Below are 21974 nucleotides of genomic sequence, written 5' to 3' on the forward strand. Positions count from 1 at the left end.
TCCATTAACCACTGACGCAAATTGAAAGAAGTTTCGAAAGACATAAAAATTTATGGAAACTGCAAAGTTCTCAAACTGAGAAAATTGTTTTTTTTTCCTTACCTCCAAATTGAAAAATGAGAAAAAGTGAGAAAAAAGCCCAAGATGCAAATTGAAGGGGTTGGTTCTTCTAATTTGTTATAAACCTATAATAGTTTTAATGGTAATTTCTTATTTAGAAACAACCCCCTTCTACTTTATTTATCTTGACAAATTAAACTAACATGCCCTTTTATGTGGACCTTCCTTTGGGCATGTATTTAGCAAATATAATTAAAATACAGAAGGACGCCCAAATATTTAATCTCATTGGAATTCATTCCTTTTCCGTATGGGAAGTTTTCGAGAACTACAATAAATTTGCAATCCTACCACCAAAAAGGGTTTCAGTCGTCAAGCCGTTCATCGTGAAACTTCAAAGTAAAATCCAACCCCCACAAGTGCCACCCTCCATGGGCTTTCTCTCTGTCACCCCCAAATCGATATTCGGTTGCCACACACAAATTTTATTTATTTTCAGTTTCAGCTCTGGGTAGGACCATTAAAAGTCTCGATGATTTATTGAAATACCAGTGAAATGGATTGTTTTTTTTTTTCAGGGTAGTTTCCAACTTTCTAGAGACGGTTGGTGTATTCACGGGTATCGATCTGGGTGCCCCAGGGGGTGGCGGGTGGTGTTGTGTGTGTTTAAAATTCCGTCATTCCGTGTAATCTGCCAACTTATCTCCGTGTGTGCCAACGAGAAAATTGCCCTGCCAGGTCAAACAATTACCGCTGAAAATGTTCCGTGTGAAGAACCCAGGGGGTGCACCACACCGCAATATGGCTTCACTCCGAATGAGGGGATTAGCTGACAATTCGTCTTTAATTAAAATGCAAATACAAGGTGGATGCTTTGGGAAGATTAAGTCACAGCCTTATTAGCTCTTTTGGGAATTTTAACTATTTCACCACCCCTTGGTTGTAAATTGTTTAATTTTCCCTTGACGCGGAAAACTTGAACTTGGTCCTCCAGCACGAACGAAGGATATTTATTCCAATGAAAATTTATAGTGGTGCGAAAATCTCCAAGAGAGGAAGTTTGAATTTTTGCGAGATAAACAGCTCCTGATGACACTTAATTAATAATTCATAGCAAAATATCACCCCATACCACCGATACATACACAACACACCCAACCAATCTACAAAACATCCCCACATAGTCCGCTCAACTTCTCAGAGGTAGGTTAATTGACGCTCAACCGAAACTTTGTTCTCGTGCACACAAAACACAACCCGGGGTGGGGAGTTAAATAATTTTCCTCGATGGCGAATAAACGGCAAAATGTTTTTGGGGATTGGGGTTGATGGGGTCAGGCAAAGGTGGAATTTTAATAGAACAGATACTGTGTATAATATAGGAGGCTCCGTCTCATTTACGTTTCACTATGTGAGAACAACTGCTGAAGACCAATGGTATGTGAAATGGTAATCATTATATGAATTGCATACTATGTATGCAAGCATAATACTCCATTGGAAATGCACCAGCACATGAAACGTTTCCATTCACTATTTATTAAGAATTTGCATATTGAATGTCATTTAATGGTAGAAAATTATATTTGGAGAAATACATACCTAACATTGGTAACATAAGGTAACTGTTTTGAAAACATTAAAAAAATATGTTGACATTCATTTTGAAGAATAGTATTTTTAGGTACGAATTTATTCCTCTTTTGTTAGTGCTCTTTATGGAGTGCATTTAGTCATGAAGATCATGGCTGATGTTATGCTGATTTCGACGAATTCGACGAAGAATTTTGATGAATAAAAAAATGTTTTAGAGCGACTATAGCTTAATGCTGAGTTCTTGTTCTCTTTTAAATGAATCTTTAATTTTCATCGGCTTTCACATGATAATCCTTCTTGGGATTACTCTTTATATATAGGTGGCATATGTATTTCGTTTGTGTCAAGTGTAGATGACATCACATTTATGTTAATGACGGCTCAAAGCTTTTCTAGAACAATCCTATCCATCTAAACTCTAGACTCGGTAAAAGTAAGCAGGTGTATTTGATGAATTAATGATTCTTCTACATTCGGCAATGTATAAAACAACTAAAATAATTTTATGTTTATTACTTTAAGCTAAAGAAGTTCATCCGTTTATGTATTCTCCAGTCTAGGAAATTATCGAAATACACGGAATTGTTCGACATTTGACTAAATGTCAAATTCTAGGAAAAAATATCAAATGTAAAAAAAACGAGACGTTTAATATGAAAAGCAACGTCAAATACTCATGAAGAAACGTCAAACATTTAATGAGAAATGTCAAACATTTGAGAAAAAACGTCAAACGTTAAAAACCAATGTCTAAAAATGAAAAAGAAATGTCAAAAATTAGAAAAACAAACATTATAAATGTTAGAAATTAAATATGTAACGTTACAAAATAATTGTCAAACGTTAAGTAAAGAGTATCCAGCTTTAAGAGAGCAATATGAAACCTTAGAATTACACAAAAATAATTTTCTAAAGTTGTTAACAACGTAAGAAAAATATTTTCTAAAAACACCCCTCTTAATAGATACAGTCGTGCTCTCGTGGTAGGACCGTCGTCAAAATGACTTCTCCGCGGTAAAACGGCTTCAGAATGAGGAATTTTGCCTTCGCAGTGGAACAATTAGTATCCTACCTTTCCAATAGTACTAATTGTCCCACTGCGAAGGCAAAATACTTCATTCTGAAGCCGTTTTACCGCGGAGAAGTCATTTTGACGACGGTCCTACCACGAGAGCACGACTGTAGCTAACTACACCCTTGACAAGTCTATTTAGAGATTTCTTATTCATTTTTGATTATCTACATGATTTAAGAACTCATAATTGTTCCCGCGTATGAGGAACTTTCCCATACAGAAGCAGATAAACTCCTTCAACTGATTTCAGTGGAGAGTTTCTCAGAATTCGCAATTCCAATTAATGTCTCTACGAAAGAAATAAGCTTGAGCAAAAATAAGATAATTCCACCCCGAAAGGTGGTGCACAAATTCAACAATTTCTCTCACAACAACAAAACAATCAAGAGATTGAAATTTCAATTAAAGTTGCATGGCGGAAGCCTCATCTGTGAGTGATGAAGAGTTAAATCACATTTTGGCAAATATTTGTACAGGAAGAAAGTTTGAGCTATTTTGGGTGGAAAAGTTTGAAGAGTCAACCTGACGACAGTAAAATATATCTTTCTGGTGGGAAATTATTCGGTTTTTTTTTCAGCTCTTTCACGTCTACTCTACCATGTATTGTTCATAGCTGCGATATATCAGTGTCACAGACCTTCTGTGTAACTCCCCATTGACTCCCCATGTAGTCTATTTAATAAAAGAACGATAAAAAAGTTGATTTTCAGCGAAAGAAAAATGAATGGATTTTTTTTTCGTAATTTCTTTCCAAATTAAATTAGGAGATTAATTCGCTCAAAAATGGTTCTTGTTCCATTTTCCCTTCAAAAATTTCCAAATCTCTTCGTCTAAATTTATTTCTGAATGTCACTTGCGGGGGATGAGGGGACTCTTTTTAATGAATCTCTTCCCACCATCGCAAGTGATTTTAATTCCATTTCTCTGTCAGTGATCTTGAAGGGTCAATCTCCGTGATTTTCCACAAAACCACCCCCTTAATAGATTGTCCAATTTTCCCACAATTCCTTTTTCCATTCGCGGAAGGAAGTGATTGCGATGCCATGAGGAAATCCGTTCGTGTATCTCCCCATACACCACCACCCTTTCCACAACTTATATATTGGTTTGGTGCTTGTTTCCCTCGGAGTACAACAGAAAATCATATATTTTCTCTTGCAACTGCGAGAATTGAAGGAGCTGCAAGGCTTTTTTACTTGCTCAAGGCAGAGCTGAATATCATCCAGATGCTGAAACATCCATAAATCTCTCGAGCGTGTATGAAAGATTCCGGATATGGTGCGCTTTCCTTCTCGGAAATGCTGCACCAGAAAAATTGCCTAAAAAATAAAATAATAATTTCCTTTAACACCCCACTGACATCCTTTTATATATCCTCTTCTGTTCCCCTTGGCAGCGGTGCTTTCTGCACAATTTGTGACGGATATGCTCAATTTTTTTGGCACCATCAGCTATCCAAGTTTTAAGATTTGATGATAATACGAGGAGATGAGGTGGAAATTTTATTACTATTATGTAGTTTGAAAGACATTGTATGTTTTAATCTCAGCCGACAATGGATCCACAGGTCAAGAATTTTCTCTTTAAACTTTTATTATTTTTTAAAACCTATTCAATATTTTCGGTTCTTTTGGAAAATATGAAAGAAAAATCTTAAGGTTTTTCTTTTTCTTAGAACTAAACTAATTGACAACTCAAATCAATCTATTATATCAAAATGTCATAAACTTACTCATATCTATCTTAAAATTAATATATATTTTTATGGTTAAAAAGTATTAAAACAACTCTGTTTTCCAAACATCCATCATTGACGCCATGTGTTTGATTTTCTCAATGGAATTTCCCAAACAATAAAACCATGCCACTGTGAGATAGTAAACTGGAATGGAAGCTGTTTTCCACGGTCGTCCAATTTAATTCCTATCGCATTTTCGCCTGAATCATCAGTGCCCTCCTGAACAACGTTGTTTCGTCCATTCGTCACGCCATACCGCGCTGTAAATATATAAAATATCTGCGGCGGTGGAGAATGCCAGCCCCAATATATGACCATATTCACATTATACATAGTAATACACATTTATGTACTTCCCGAATATTGGCGAAGGGGCTTTTGAAGGTGAGAAATAGGCCAACATCAGACGATGAGGGGGATGGGGGTGGTGTGCACGAAAGGGAGCGCTGTGACGAATAGGGAGACGATATGAAATCTTTTTATTTGCCAGCTCGATGGAGTTTTTGAAAGGAATCGTCCGACTTTCCGGCCGCGTTCGAAGAAATCCATATATAGCGAGACATACATATTGTGATTTGTAGCGTGCGAAAAACCACCCCACCAAAGTGAGTCTTCGCCATGAATTTAAATTGAAATGTCGTATTTGGCCAGAGAAAATCATTAGAAATTCAACCCTAAGCCTTTCCACCCTTTACTCTCGCATTCCTTTTTAGACTTATTTTCGATCATTGAACGATTTTCCCTGGAATGTCATGAAAAAGAATTTTCCCAGAATTTTCTCGCAGCTTTTAAAGGGCTCTCCTACTCAAAGTTTAAAAAACATAAAAAAATGCATTTAATAAGAAGTTATAGGAGAATGGAAAATTTCTAACTCCACTTCAGTTTCTAATAAATTTTAATTTGCATCTCCAGTTTCATGGCCCTCTAAAGGACATTTAAAAAGGGATTTGGTGACACCATTACCATAATTTTAAAACTCCAACTAATACCCTGGGTTCTCTCTAAGTGGTTGTTTTGGCCATTTCCTTCGTGCATGGCGTTTTCGCATTCGCGTCACAAGTAGGGATTTGATGAAGTTTTTTTTTGCAAGGAAATTTCTTCCCTCGAAAGAAGTTTTCCCGTTAAGACTTTTAATAACACTCCGTGACTTTCCTGTGCTAACACGAAATGTGGCGAAAGCTATTTTAAATTATATACGTACGTATCTCTAGTCAAAGTGAGAATAAGGGATTTTTCTTTACGCTAAATAAATTGATTTTGCTATTTATAGCAAAAAATACATTTATTTTTATTCAGCAACTTTGTGGGTTGATCGATTCTGGAGTTTGCTGTGCCTTTTTTCTCGGGACAGCGATTAAGTGCATTCCTCACTGAGCACTTTTCCTATCACATTAGAGTCAGGCAACCGTGAGATGACACATACCTGATGCTACATGAGCAAATGAGCATTAGGGAATAAGGGAAAATAATATGGGGAAGGTGGATTTTTCACAGGAGAAGCATTAAAGTGAATTACATTGATACGTTTGGATTGTAATACAGGAACATTATGTACATATGTCGCTTGTACGTAGGTAAGTATGGTCAAAAATGGGGGAAGAAGTATGCTGAAAATTCGATATTGATCTCTCAAAAATTTTGATTAAAAATGAGAAATAAACTATGGAAGATTTTTGTCTTGTTACGTACCTTTTGTATTCAAAGCTTTAAAGCTAGAATTTTTTTAATCATTATTAATTAAAAGGAACTTTAAGACGGATCTCCCCTGAAATTCTTTTTTATTTTCGTGAATTCTTAGTTTTTATCCAGAAAAATCAATTTTCAATTCTCAATATTCTTGAAAATCGCATAAAATATTTTAAAACTTTTCCTTCAACCGAATCCATTTAAATTTTGTTAAAATAAGAACTGTGTATGCCAATTTTATGCACATAAAGTCATAAGAGAACACTTCTTGAACGAAATAAATTCAAAGAGAAAATCCAGGTTAGTATTTAAAACTTTAATTTAAAAAAAATTCAAAATGTTATTCCCCTAAAAATGCTCATGCAAATAATAACGATTTTTTCTATATATGGAACATTATTTAAATTTTTCAAACATATTTCCCACCACATGGGAAATAAAATTCAATGGGAATCATTTTAAATATCTTTGAAAGTTTATATAAAGTTGGAAAGAATTTTCTGTGAATTCTTTCTCACATTGCAATAAATGTATATGGTTATATAATGTTAAATATTTTTAGGTGAAAAAAAAATACAAAATACTTTAAATTACTCAAAAATGATTTTCTGCTCTACGTAGAACATTTTCGTGGTCTATTTTCTTCTCAGTAGTCTATTGAAACATTTTCCCATTCAATTTGCAACGTTGTATTCGACTTCTCATGAAGTGTAGTGAGTGTAGAACTGAAAATCAGTGGATTTTAGTTTGTATTAAGTTTCGTGGTTGGTACAACAAATTCCATACCCCGATATCTTGTTGAAGTGCATAAGTTTTAGCAAAATTCTCCATCCCATTCTTTATTCTTGCTTGAGAGGGTGTGCTTGAGGTGGTTTGCATGCAGTCATCATCAGGAAGCAAAACTCAAAGAAATTCCAACTTAACTTGTTTCTCTATAAGCGAAAATTTAATTCTTAAAGGTAAATTTAACAGCAATTCACCCCATAGTTGAGGGACGATGTAATTCCACCGTGAAAGAGGTGAAACGTGGCGACACTTTAATATTTTTCATGTCACATTTACCTTGTTTGTCATTCCCTCGGAATTCATGTTTAAAGTTCTGTCATCATTGCTTGAATTGTTACCTTGTTTTGTGCTTTGTGAACTTTTCCTGTCTTATTTATTTTATAAAGAATTCGTTGAAAGTTATTTTATTTTATTTAGATTTTTGTGAGTTCTTTCACTATATTAAATTAAATAATTATGCTCTACAAAAATAACTTAATTATGTTTGACTAAATAAATTTAATTACATGTAACATTATAAATTTTCTAATTGTACATAAAATTTAAATTGGACTAATTTATTATTTCATGAAACTAATGAAGTTTAAAAAATATTTTTCCCTTTATAATGGAATTGTTTTATTAAAATAATACAAACTAGTGCAGAATAATAATCAGGAAATTCAGTTAATTGAAAATTTAATTTTTAAAACAGAAATAATGTTGAATTTTAATTATTTTTCTACTGTAACAAAAAAGTTACAGCCTAGGCTAAAAAAAGAAATTTTTTAAAGCTAATTGCTTTAAACAAGTTGAGAAAATAATTTAGAATTATTTCTTTTCCCTTATTAAAGTTTTATTTCATAAAGTTCGAAACTATTCACAAAGAAAGTAATTTTCTGCACATATTTCTCAGAGTCTAATTTCTTGGCTGTGTTGCTTTAAAGTTTTCCGCACATAGTATACAATATGTATGTATGTTAGACATTGCAACATAAAGTAATTTTTCTCCCGCAAGACAATGTAATCCCTTTTCCACACCGTGTAGAAAATTCTCCTCATAATTAGTCTTGCTCGGAAACTTATCTAGATATGGGGGAGGTGTTTTTATAAATATTCACCGAAGTGTATTGGAAAGGTCTTTGTCTGTGAACAATATAAAAACAAAAACGACATTGCCGTATACGATGGAAGTGAATGACAAACGTGGAACAGGTGAAATACGGAGAATCACAAAATGAAATGGAGTCTGAAATAGAACAAGGAAATAAAAGAAGCTTTTACATATTTTATAGCTCCAACGGGCGGCTTCACTGCATACAATACGGCCTTTGCCAAAAACTCGGGAGTTGCTCTCTCTCTCGAATGGAACTTTCCTATTCACGGCTTCACAAGTAATAAGTTAATTTATTATCTTGCCGCGCGAGGGGTATTCACCGTTGACGATGGCTTTTGACACAGCTTGCGGGGTAGTGGGCAAAAGGAATTCAGCATAGATTGCAGGGTTGGTGTTTTAAATGTTTCAAGTATGCTCGGCAATGCTGGATGATTTATAGTTTAATCTTCTAGTTTAATAGCGCAATTGGCATTACACTGCTTCCCACTAGGAGGTATGTAGCTCGCATATAGCCAGCCACCCCTTTATGTAAAAGAGGAATTTTCTAAAATATATTTTCATCATTTTTTTAAATGATTCAAAAAAGAATTTTCCTTCAATTTCGGTATTCTCTTTTCGTTGCTTTCAAACAAGTATTCACGACGATGCTGTAATCATAAGTTCCATTTAGCTAAATCTTCCATTTATTCATTCACAAAAGCTCTGTGGTTTGAAATTAATCCATTTTTAGGGTCTACACCACAGCATGGTGAACGAGGTGCAGCAGTGAACAAATTGTACGGGACAACACATGTGACATTCACAAAATTGCAACGGATAAGCTGTGAGAGCAAAATGGGAAAGCTACAACAGCAATGGGTAAATGGTGGAACGGCACATCGGGAAAATTGGTGAAAACCGTGTCTCTGCCCCATAAAAGATGATATAGGCCCCATATGGGGCATTAGGTGAGCGAGAAGAGCGAAAACCCATCACGCGGTGTGTTTGCGTACGTCCCTGAAGGGAAGTTTTTCCATCCATATGAATTGCAAATTGCTATATATAAAGGAACAAAAAACACCCCCGAATTCCCAGCACATCCTGAGGAACATTGAATAAGAATGAAAATTCACGGTGATGCCCACGATAAATGTTCACCAAAATTGCAGGCGTGAGAATGAATTGAAATGCGATTTATTGCGGGGAGAGTTTGCTGATATTTGCAAAAACAAATCCAGCAAAATTCATTTTACGTTTTGTATGCATTTAAGCTGCAATAGACAAGAACAAATACGCCAAGGGAATACTTTGTAGTGGAGTGTGATTTATAAATTACACGGAAAGTACAGACAAATTGTACAAAATATATTGAAGATTTTCCCATGGAGTTTAGGTACCTACATCATAGCATGGCATTTTACATATAATTTTGAATTTAAACTTTTAAATTAGTTGGTAAAACTAATGTCGGAAAAACCGACCACCTCAGATCGGGCTCAAACTTGGTATGAGCACGTTTTAGACAACCCACATTGTGAAAATGGTGGTGGAAAATTTTTGATCCGGCCGGCCTGCCGGCCTCTGCGCCAAACTTTGCCTTATATCTCGAGAACGGTAACAGATAGAGACTTCGGGTTTGAAGTTTTCTATAGAAATGTGGGTGTAAAATTTCATTTTTTCGTATTTTCAAAATCCAAGATGGCCGCCGTCCGCCATTTTGAAATACCGTCAACCACTTCCCTTACAGCTAGAGGTCTGAAATTTCAGTATGTTGTAGAGCTCAGTGAGATGTTTTTATCAACAAATTATACTTGAAAATCGGTCAAGCGGTTTAGCAAATATGGCGGCCTAAAGCAAAAAGTGTTTTTTCGATATAACTCGAGAACGGCTTGACCGATTTTGACCATCTTGGTATCAAATGAAAGGTTTCAAGAAGCCCTACAACTTTTTAGAACATTTAAAGTTTCAAAAACATCTGCAAGAGGCGCTAAAAACAAAAACAAAAATTGCCTAACTTTAAGGGGCAATATCTCCGAATCCCCATTAGGCAAATCTTTTAAATTTTGATATTTTGTTGCCTGACTCAATATCTTTCATCAGTCCGAAAATGAAGAAAATCTATGTCGCCATTTAGAAGATATGGCCATTTGAAAAATTCTTGAATTTGAAAAGTTCTAAGAGCCATATCTCCTGAACTACTTGTCCGATTTTGCTCATCTTAGTATCAAATTAAAGGTTTTGCAAAACTCTACAACTTTTTAAAACATCAGAAATCTCTAAAACTATTCCTTTAGGACGAAAAGTGCAAAAAACTGTTTTGGTAGAACAAAAATCCGCCATTTTGTGTTCTGGAGGTGACCTTGAAATGTATCGAAATATATGTCAGATTATAGCTTATTTCAATACCTTTCAAAAACTAGTCAAGAAATTTCTGTATGTGCTTGATAGAAATAATAAATAGAAATAGAACTTGAGATATAACCATTTTTGTCTTTCGAATTGATGAATTTCATAAAAAAAATCAACTTTGCCTACTAATACTGCTTAAAAATTAAATTACAACGCATAGACTGATCCATCCGCATTGTGGTATACCAACTCTAATAACTGGACGCGTTATGATTGACTTATTTTAAATTTAATAGTTGAATAAAATCTGAGAAGCGATGATAGTAAATATATATTCAAAATTATATTTTAATGATGTTTCTCCTAATTAATTTAATTCAATTTTAAAACAATTTCGTTAGAACTTCATCATAAATTCTGACAAATTTAAAAAAAAAATATCGAAACCTAATCAAAACGAATATTTAATTTCATTTTCAAATTGAGAATAATCAATTTAAACATTGATTTTCTCCTTAATTTATTTATTTTCCCAAAACCATAACTCAAATCATGAACGAATTCGGGTTGATATATAATATTTCCCGCAGCTGAAAGGTCAATTAGGAGTCACGCTATCATCAGCATCAATATTCTCGATATTTGCTTCGTGCACTCCAAACGATGTATATTTAAAAGCACTTTTCGGTGAGAAAGAAAAAATCTCTGGCGCTATGCCAATGCTTGATAAATCGCACTACTTATGGAAGGTTGGGTTCCATCGTTTTATTCAAGTGCTTGTTAGTTAGTAAAGTTAAATTTCCAATTCATTTTAACACCGAAAACCACATTCTTTTCTACATCGAGCACCACCAACCAGACGTATTTGTTCGTACACGAGGTTTTAGGGAAAGGAGAGGAAAAGCAAATATTTGCATTTGTGTGAAATTCGTTTTTGTGGGAAATGCCCTGAAAGTGCATCCCAAACTGATCACTTCTGTACTTCACTTTCTCAATGTTCTTTAGGAAGGCAATTTCTCTCAATGTGTGTGGGACGATGAAAGCTCTGGTGCAAAAGCTCTTGTGTTCCACCTCAATTGTGTGGTTTGTGAGGTTTGATTGATTGAATGGGTCCATGGATCTTAAAGCAAATATTCGTCTTCTTCCACATCAGCCTTGTCATCAGCTTAAAACAAATATACTTTGTCTCATTGTAAATCAATTCCCAATTAAGGGGGCAAATGTAAGGGGAAATAGATACCACATTGCGGATGCTTCCTGTTGCTGTATATAGTATCAAACTCGCATTCATGTTGTTGCCAACGACCGGAGAAAATGTCTTGAGGGCCATATATGAGAAATACATCAGGGCTCAGTGCATTGATTTGACGCATAAAAGCTGGAGGTAATGCTTGAGATCCAGAAATAGATTCTTTGATGCCATATCATTCCCCCCCCCCACCACTCACAATGCACCTATTCCCACGATATGCTTTTCTAAGAATTTTTCTGCACAACTATTTCCAACACCAAAGAAAAAGTTATTGCTTTTTTCCTTTCTTTCTTCTTAACACATAAACGTGAAGTTGCAGATGAAAAGTTTTTATCTCCACTACGGAAGTTTCTCTTCACTTGCTCTCGCTTCAGAGTGCATTAGAAGAAAATAAATTTGTCAAAATAGAAAAAAATCCTATTTACGGATTCTATAGAATTTTTTATATACATAAATGCAACTCTATTATTTGGAATATTTTGCTGGTATCTTAAATTAAATCAATAGGAATGTTTTTTGTTAAATGAAAAATGAAAAGTTTTCACAATTTTTAGATTGAAAATTCAAAGAAGAATCTGACAAAAAATGTTTTTTTCTTCACATAAAGAAAACAGCATTGTAAGAAAAATTATTCAAGGTAATAGATTTTATTCAAAAGACAGATGAAAAAAAAAACAACAACTAAGAAACATAAAAAGATTATATACTTTCCAACGAGATAAAGAAAAAATTATAACTACATTATTCTTATAAGATATTTCCTGCCCTAAAACGTTTTCTTAGCTTTTTTACTATTTTTTCTCATAAGGAAAACGATTTTGGACTTTTCCTTAATCATTTTCAGACTTTTCTTTAAATCTGGACCTTTCTAACTCCGTCAGATTTTTGAGAATCGGCCCAGTTGTTTATTTTTCGGTATAAGTTTTAAGGATTTTATGTTTGATAAATTTTTAAAAATTAGTATTTAAAATTAAATTTATTTAAATTACTTTTAGGCAAAATTTTTTCGATCTTATGAAACTGCTTAGAGAAGAACAAAGAGCTTACAAATAAATAATATTTATAATAAAATATTTAATAAGCAAAAATATAGTTTCTTTTTCTTCTACAGAAACAGCTTTTCGCATTTTCCTGAAAATCCAAACTTTCTGTCCTGTAAAAGTTCTCTGAACATATCAAAAGTATTACTTTCACATTTCATTACTCATAAAACGCCTTGAACTATTTTACCTCCTATGCAATCTTCTCTCTATTCATCGCGTTTTATTGAGTTTTATTTGCTAAAGAGTGGAAATTTTCGCATATTGGTACACTAGCGTCATTCCTGAGCGTCAATCGACGTCATACTGACTGGGAGCGCTTCTCCCGTGCGGACCTTGTGATGTCTCGACGTCATCATGAGCTCACTTTTTGCTCCGAATACATTCCCCGGTATACCCCTTCGCGCGAAGCATTTGAATATGCGCTCTGGATCACCCGCATCTGGCCTCTTTCGCCGGGAAAGCTCCTCCAAAATCACTACTTCCGTCTCACTCATCCACACACACGGTGAGGCTGCAAAAGCAACAATTTTCGAGCTTTTGGGGCTTTCACTCCGTTCTGGCACACGGTCAGTGGGAAAAGTTCTTTGTTTCGCACATAAAAAATTAGTGCTATTATGTCCTTTTTATGCAGAAGGCAGCAGCACTCCCCCCCCCTCGGTATCCATCGTCATAACAACCCACCATCCCGTGGGACAGGATGAGAAATTGCGAAAAGAGAAATTCCTCGCCATGGACATTGCAGTAAACTCAAGGAAGATAATTTCAAAAATTCATTCCCCCCGCCATGCTATTTGTTCCCCCGGACATCTTCTGACCGTGTCGCAGCTGCAAGAAGTTCACAAAATGTATGCTGCGAAATTGAATCAATCTTTCACATTCCACCATCGCTCCCCCCTCCTTTGACAAGGCGGCATTATTCATTTCGCATTCGTGTGGCATCCTTTTTGTCGAGGAGCTAGAATCTAATAAAGAAATTTTCCCATGATTTTCTCTATAACTGTATTTACCCGTAATACTCCTGCATTCACCTCCTTCATCCGTCGTTCCGGAAGAGTGCGTGAAAAAGAAATATGATTGTGGGAGGAATAAAAAAAACATACATATATAAATATATGGAAAATGTGATTAATGATTCCCATACAGGGGAAACTCTGTTTTGCGTTTAAAATATAATTAATCTCTGCAGTCTAAAGTCATTTTTCATGAGGAGAATTGCAGTGCTGAGAAAATTTGTGACTTTTGTGGTAATTAAAGCGAGGAAATGGCTTGGAAAAGTCACACATGAGATCCTGAATGGCGTGTTGGCTATTTAAAGTCAACAGTAATCTCTCCTATTGCGATTATAACGTTGCTTAAACAGATATAAATACAGAGTTAGTATTATAAGATAATAGTTAGATTAATTCAATTTCATCAATGTCATGCCTTATCGGTAGGCAAAGGAAACAAAGTTCGACGCTGTACTGTAAATTGAAGATAAATAGATATCTTTAAGTGAATTATTTTAATATTAAATTGTAATTATTTCCATAATTTAATTTAAAAAAATATATATTTTTAATTTTTTCATTATAGATCCATAGGTCTGCAAATATTCCAATTATACAAAATTTTGAATTTTTTCCGGGTCATTTATTTTATCAATGTCGTTAATATGATAATTTATTGCTTCCATATTGGCGTATACGTTTGTGCATGAAAATAGTTCATGCGTAAATTTAAGGGATGGTCACGTTATTTTGGAAACTCGGGGACTTTCAAGAGCGATTTTCAAGCCATTTTTGAAACCAAAAATTTGAAATTTGCTTGCATTCTTGTTAAATGGCCAAATATTAATAAGAATTCAGTATTTTCAATTTAGAAAATAAATTTTTGTGCTCAGAAAAATTATTTGAAATTCTCACATTTTGGCCATTTTGTTCCTGTAGAGTTTCCAAAATAACGTGACCATCCCTTATTTAACAACATTCCACTGTCCATCCTATTATCTGAATAGTTTTGAAGTATTTGGCACAATCTGAAAGTTTTGCTTGTGGGTACATACTTAGAAAGCAAATGGATTGATAGCTGAATCAAAGGTGTTGAATCTTATGTATATTTCAATTAATTGAAGCGTCAGAAAAAGCGTCAAGTTCATAATAAAAATTCAATTTATCGTTTTTCTTAATAAGAAAAAGGTTTTCATAACTGATTAATTAAAAAATAAATGGGATGAGAGCTTTTCGCTTAGCTGGATATTTGGTGAAGTTTTTCCGGTACCAAAGATGAGTTTCATATGCCATTGTGAGTTGATTGACGGCAACAAGAGCCAAGACAGCCCACCATGATGAATTTCTCCAGATAATACCAAAGAGGGAGACGTAGATGAGGCACTCAAAGAACATGTGGGGCGACGAAACCCACTCAAAGTACCCACCGGATGCTACAAAGTGACCCTCCGTGGCTACTCGACCTTGTTTATCGCGTCTGAGATTTACCAGAATCCTGTGAGAGTTGAATTGGTGGTACGAAGCAAAGACAAATAATGCGCAGCAGATGACCAAACGCCAAGAAAATCCATCAATGCTGAGATGAGTCAAGGAGGTGCCAGTAACAAATCCTTCTCCTCTACAGATGAGAAGGACAACCACTCCAAAGTAGTAGACGTAGCAATTCAAGTATTGGATTAGATTCATTGTTGCCTTCTTGGAGAAAACTTGAGTGAAATTCGTCTCGTAGCATCTGACGAGGATGTGAATGAATAACAAGAAGAGAGCCAAGAGGGTTTCCAAAGGAGTTGCTGAAAAGAAGGTAAGAATTATTCTGAATTCTAAAAGCGATAGATTCGGGTATAAAATATTGATAATAGAATGAAAATATCAATAAAGATCTCATTCTTTTATTCTTTAGTTTCTGTATCTTTAATATGTTTTGAATTAAATCGCCAATAAAGTTTCTCTAACGTTCTTATTTTCAACTATTTTTCTAGTTCGAATTACTAGAAATTTCTTTATTGAAAAATTAAAGAAATTTCAAAAGTTTTCATTTTACCGAAATCGAACAGTTTTAGAAACTTTTTAGGCAAAATTGCAAAAATTTTTGTCAAAAACTGATTTTCTAGGCAATTTTGAAGTCAGACTTTGCGAAAATTTCAAAAAAAATTCCTTTACATAACCGAATTAACACGTAAACATAATTCTTTATGTTACAAAATAAAAGAATAATGAAAATATATATTTTTACAACATCACAGCTTTGCTTAATAGCCCATTCTACAAAATTTAATGGTGGCGTAATCCCTAAAACACAGAAATGATTTTTTCTACCTATTACGTAATAAATTTATTTCTTTTTTTTTACCACTAACGATAAAATGTAATCCCGAAAAAGGTAATGTTTTGACTTTTACGAGAATATCCGTAAACAGAAGCATTTCCCATACTCTGTACTCTTTAGAGATAATCATAAATTGATATGAATAATTTATAGAAAAATTCCCCGGAGCTGTTCAATATTTATTTTAGAATATTTAGACGAGGTGAAATGCACTCTTATGCTGTGTGGTGTAAAATACATACACTTTTGTTTACGAAAAATATTTACTTTTCCGCATATGTTGCTTCAAAGGAGCTTTCAAAGCTTTTGGAGCTTCCTCCATGACGGTGGGAATGTCTGGGAGTGTTTTTCATGTCAAAATATAGGGTATTTTATTGAACTTACTCTGCACAGTTCGGTACTTTCCGCAGATGAGATTGAGAAAATCGATGAAGCATGTGGGAATGGTACCAGTGGAGAGCCCTTGAATGGCCATGAAGACCACAAGAGAACACCAGACAGAGGCAAAAATGTAGAAGTGACGAAACCATGACTTTGGGACGAACAAGAAGGACATAAAGTCACTTTTTTTCTTCTCATTCCCTGAGATTTTTCCATAGAAGAGTATTCGTCGCATGAAAGGTGGCAGAAACTTTTCCAGCACATTGATTGCTAAGCCCATGGCAACGTAGGCTGATGCTAGGAACCAAAAAATTGCCTCGACGGTATTTATTGGAGAATTCGAAGGTGTCATGTTTTTGGCACTCGTCCCACACCTGATGCTGCCACACGGAAGATTAAGCACCGAGCACTTCGCGAAAAACACTGTGAGGTACTTTGCACGTTGTTTTCCTCCTTGGTTGAGTTGAAGCTCGTCCAAGTGATGATATTCCCCATTTATCTGTGCCGCATCATTTCTTATCGTTTCCCACATTCACAATGATTCATCACTGATAACAAGAAGCGTGCTTTCTTAATTTAAGATGATTTATATACTTGTGAAAAAAACTGACCACCTGGCCTGAGGAATTTTTGAAAGAATCAAAATTTCTTCACGCATCCACTTCCATCTACATGGGAGCTATGACTGATTATTTATAGCAAACACACACAATTTATTGAGAGAGAGATATGAAAGGCCGTGAGTGATAACACAGAATTATTCACAAATGGCTTTCCTATTGTAGTAATTATTTATGGGAAATTTTCTCACAGATTGTTATTATTATATAAGAATTTTTATTATAAATTACATTCTGCTTACGTTGCTTAAGAAAACTTAATTTGATTAGAATTATTGTAGTATAATATTATTTTATTACGAATAAAAAATATTTACGATAGAAAATTGGTATGGTTTGAAAGGCAAACTGAAATGATTATGACGAAAAATTGTATGAAACTTTTAGTTTTTTAATAACTTTAGCAATCTAAGTATAGTGCAAGACTAGAATTATAATTTTCCTCGAAAAATCCCCTATTGGGTTCGTTAGTTTTAAATAAAGTGAAAACTAAAATAAACTTTCAAATGAAAAGTTTCTCTTCTACAAAAAAAATGTAAATTAGTTCAAATGCATTTTAAATGAATTCCAACAAAATTCTCATGAGTTGTGAATTTGGGCTTTATGATGAGAAAGTTCCATCCTCCATTTTTGGGGAGGAAATTTAATCAGACCCTGAGGTGAAGATTAAAGCTGGTTGGAAGGCCTTCCATTTCCTTTACTCCCATGCTATAGGAAACCACGATACATATTTTATTATTTCATAAATCACTCAAATGGACCCCTCTGACACAATGCTATTAATGGAGATGAGAACGGCCATCACTCAGGGTGATCCTAATCGAATTATATGTTGTTTTGGCTATGATGCACTTCGACATTAAGACGAATTGCTGTGAATTTGTATCAGAAGAATTTGCTTTAGTTTGCAAGATTTTGGCACAAAAGGTCATGGAACTTCTTGGGATGTGAGCAGGTGCTTTCAAGTTTTTCTCTTTAAGGGATGTGGTTCAATAATTTTGTCCTTAAAAATAAATTATTTTAATAAAAAATAAAAATAAAATCCCTAACATGCTAAAAATTCAAATAATTATATTGATGACAATGAAATACCTTTTTTTTTCGAAAACATAAAAAAATCAATTACTTTTCGGGTAAATAACGAGAATATAGGAGCTTTTTGTTTGTCTTACTTATCACCTATTTTTCTAACCTAATTAAATTTTTTAAAATGAAAATTAATTTTGAAAGCAATGTAGGTAGAGGAACGTGGCCCAATTCCGACCTCCTTGGACCTTTTTTTCAATCCGCTATTACTTAACACCTAGAGGATCGAGGTTTCTAACCTCAAAAGTTTGATCTTCATTTTCTCTTAAAAGGAAATATTTTTCCAAGTTTTCTTTCGACGATCCTGAACTACTGAACTCTCCTACACACAAATGTAGAAAATTCGCGATATATTTAAGAGATTTTATTCTGTGACGATTGAAAAAATGTCGAATTGGCCACTTTGGCCAGTAAAATCCTCCAAGGGTTAAAACCGATAAAACTTTAAATGTAGTAAGTTATGGGAGCAAAAAGAGCATTAAATGAGCTTTAAAATGGTACCAATTTCAATAACATTTATTTTTATTTTATACCATTTTTCTTCTCATTCTGCGCGGACCCTTGGAGGTCGGAATCGGGCCAGGTTCCCCTAATAAATTTCCACAGGGATTATCTGGGAGAAGCTGTTAAAATATTTGCTAAAAAATGTAAATAATGACGTCACAATTGACCCTTTTCGTCATTTTAAAAGCATAAAATATAAATATAAAAAAATCTCGTCAAAAAGCTTTGACCATCGTAGCATAAATACTTCATGTACTGAAAGAGACAAAAACACAACTGTGACATCATTTTTTTCTATTTTAGACAAAATGATTCCTGACCTTCCTGACTTTTTCCAATTAATTCAAGAGCTAAATGAGACATTTCTTTTACGATCTTATTATTATTTTTGATTATCAAGATTATCTGTATCATAATTGTTTTCTCGAATGATAGATTTTCTCATACAAGGAGTGGGAAGACTCCTTTTTAGCTCAACAAGCTTTTGCCATTAAAGAGTTAACAAAATTAATAGTTTTTGACTTTTAGTTTAATGGCATTTGGTTGCATTACTTTTGGTTTTTCAATGTGGTTTCAGGGAATCTCAAAAAAAAGTTTTAAAAAGATTCCAATTCTTTAAAGATCTTTAATTCTTCTGTTGAAGAGGCTCTAGAAAGTTTAATTATTTTTGCATAAATTTAGGCGAAATTTGGCAAAAAAAGTAGTACCTAGGAAAAATTTAGCATGTCTGTAATTTAAAATCATAATGTAATTTAAATTAAAACTAATTTATAATTAAAACTCACTTCCCGCTTTTCATCTTCCCCTACGCTTTCTCACATTTCTCAACTTATTTCGAGAGAGCTTTCAGTGGAGTGCCTAAAAAGTGTGGCAAATTGAAATTCCCAATAAAAGTTTCCATTGAAAATTCCACTATATATAAAAGTTTTTGCTGAAAATTAACAAAATGCATTTATTGTTAAATTTTGTGAGAATTCAAAATATTCAATTTTATAATTCCAACTCAATGAGCTTGTTTGTTAGCAAATGAATTGCCCTGCAGACGATCATTTGCTGTGCGAATTGTTCTGCAGACGACATGAATGAGTTGAGGCAACAGCAGAAGAAAAGGTCATTCCATTTAATTAGAGCAATTTACCAACTTTCAGTGGTCGCCCTGTGAATGGTGCGGAGAATGGGTAAAGGGTGAGATAATCCCGGTGCATCGTCAACCCAATCCCATGGGGTGGGCAAAAGTCATCCCCCTTCTGTATCCTCGGAGGATGCAAAAATCCAGCATTGTGTGGAGCGAGTAATTAAATGTCGTACATCGAGAAAATTCTTTCAAATCGGACATTGTGGGTGTTTTTTTTATGTGGTGAAAAATTGGATTTTCTTTTTTTTTCTTCTATAGAGCATAAAAGGAGAGATGGAGAAGTAAAAAAAATGTGTATCGAACATAACATTTGAAAATGTTCCACAGAGAAATTTATTAGGGGGATGTTTTTGGGTAAGAAAATGGAACAAAACTATTGTTGTATTTTAAATTTTCAATATTCAGTGGTTCAGAAAGAAGTCCTTAAATTGAATAATTTAATCGTGAAGCTTCCTTCTAAAGCTGCATGAGGAATAAAATGGCAAAGACTGCAGGAGTGTCGTCGGTTTTGGCCCAACTGCAGCGTGGAAATCACGTACAGAGAATGGAAAAAGAAGTTTTTTTTTTAAAGGACCAAAAAGCAATTTTCGGTCTCTTTATTACCTATAAAATGCAGAATATTGGAATTTAGACAATTCCTAGCACTGAGAGACTGTCCCACAAGATAAACAAGGAAGAAGTATAAATAATGAGATAAAAGCGAAGAATTAATGTGAGAAAAAATGTCTTAAGGGGTTGCCTCAGCAAACAACCCTCTTCATCCCTTCCTTTCCTTGATGCAGCATGAAAATTTAATCACTGTCTTCCGGACTGAATTTCTATACACAACGGACGTGTCTTGAGGCGTCTGGGAGGACAAGCTCATTGGGGATGAATTTCCCATGAGATCTCTCCACCACTTGGGGAAGGAAAAGCTCACACAGGGCGCATTCCACAGGACTCTCTTCTTCACCTTCACCCCCCGCCCCTCCGCTCTTCACCACTGAAAATTTTGCATTCGACGGAGCATTCAGGGGAGTCACCCAGAAAGGCAAATAATCGTACTCATGGAAATTCCAGTAAAACATTTATTTGAATGTATTCTTCCGGGTTCTTATGTGCACAAGAAAATAACAAGGATGAGAAGGTAGCTTGCATTAATAAAATATCTCGACATACCTACACAAGGCAATAAAGAAAACCAGAGTATGTGGCTTTTGGAAATTGAAAAGCTTGAAAAATTTAAAAAGCTCCTTTTCTTTTTTGAAAACAAACAAAAAAATCATTTTTCGCATTTCGTAGAAATAAAAATTGAAATTCCTTTTATCTATTTTCAAGATTTTCTTATTTATTTAATAAATTGCTTTGAAAAATAAACATATGGTATTTTTGCTTTCAACCATAATTGCGAATTGAGTGTTTAAAAAATTGTTAAAATGTTGGTTGTTATTTGATCAATGTTGGGCCAATATTTGATTTATTTTACTCAAATATTGATTTCTATGACGTCAATTCAACATATTGATCGGTAAAATACCCCAAAATGTTTTTTTTTACCTAAAGGACATAAAGTAATAAATTCTCACTTCTGTTATAAAAAAATGTACCTACTTGCAACAATGTATGTATAAAGAAATATTAAGTTTCTAACAATTTTAATATTTATTACACAAGTCCCATTTGCATTCAGTGCATGATAGTGGCTCCGGTTCGGGTCTTGCATGTGATACGGACCCCGCAGCATTCATTAAAACCATAAGCTCCGAATATGGTCTTCCCCATCTTCTTAAAGACACAATTTCCATTAAACATCGACCCACTATTCCACATTCCCTTACAACTCTGTGGAAAAAATGTCTTTCATCTCGTATTGTGATGCAACGAAAGAGTTCAGATCCTTCATCATCAACATTCTGTCCACAGTCAATCATTGTCTGTCCCAAAGGATTTTCTAAACATCCTGGATCTGTGTTTGAATTGCACTTATAGCAGCTCAAACCTTAAAAAAAAAGTTCCAAACGCACTAGTAAGGTTTGACTTTATTATCAGGTCACTTTAAGATCTAATTTACCTTCTGTCAAGGATCCTACAGCAATGATGGCCAGAACAACAGCAAAAACTTTCTCAATCATTTTTTTTTACATCTAACACCTCCAACGAACTATTCACAAATGATCATTTCAAGGAGACATATCAAGAACTGTTGAGAATTATGCGTTTTAAGTTTTGGAGACAGACAGTGAGACGCTAACACAGCAAATGAACTTGCAAGTAAAAGCAGAGTTGATTTCGCA

The 21974-nt window shown here is 34.4% G+C and overlaps 2 protein-coding genes across 4 annotated transcripts in view; one reads left to right on the top strand and one right to left on the bottom strand.

Annotated features, from left to right (window-relative positions):
- LOC129790865 (UNC93-like protein) overlaps window positions 1-21974 on the top strand; it is a 1060245-nt gene that overhangs the window by 469025 nt on the left and 569246 nt on the right. The gene's annotated exons all lie outside the window — the stretch shown is intronic.
- Window positions 12456-21967, bottom strand: LOC129790901 (polyprenol reductase-like). 2 transcript variants are annotated; one of them, XM_055828738.1, is made up of 2 exons: window positions 21752-21967; window positions 12456-15439 (listed from the first exon to the last, which is right to left on the bottom strand). In XM_055828738.1, exons 1-2 carry the CDS (start codon window positions 21810-21812, stop codon window positions 14856-14858), a joined length of 645 nt encoding a protein of 214 aa, XP_055684713.1. In that variant the 5' UTR covers window positions 21813-21967; the 3' UTR covers window positions 12456-14855. The 2 variants fall into 2 exon arrangements, with proteins under 2 accessions (XP_055684713.1, XP_055684711.1); XM_055828736.1 differs by lacking the exon at window positions 21752-21967 and adding an exon at window positions 16360-17061.

Source organism: Lutzomyia longipalpis, chromosome 2, assembly GCF_024334085.1.
Source record: "Lutzomyia longipalpis isolate SR_M1_2022 chromosome 2, ASM2433408v1".
NCBI lineage: Eukaryota > Metazoa > Arthropoda > Insecta > Diptera > Psychodidae > Lutzomyia > Lutzomyia longipalpis.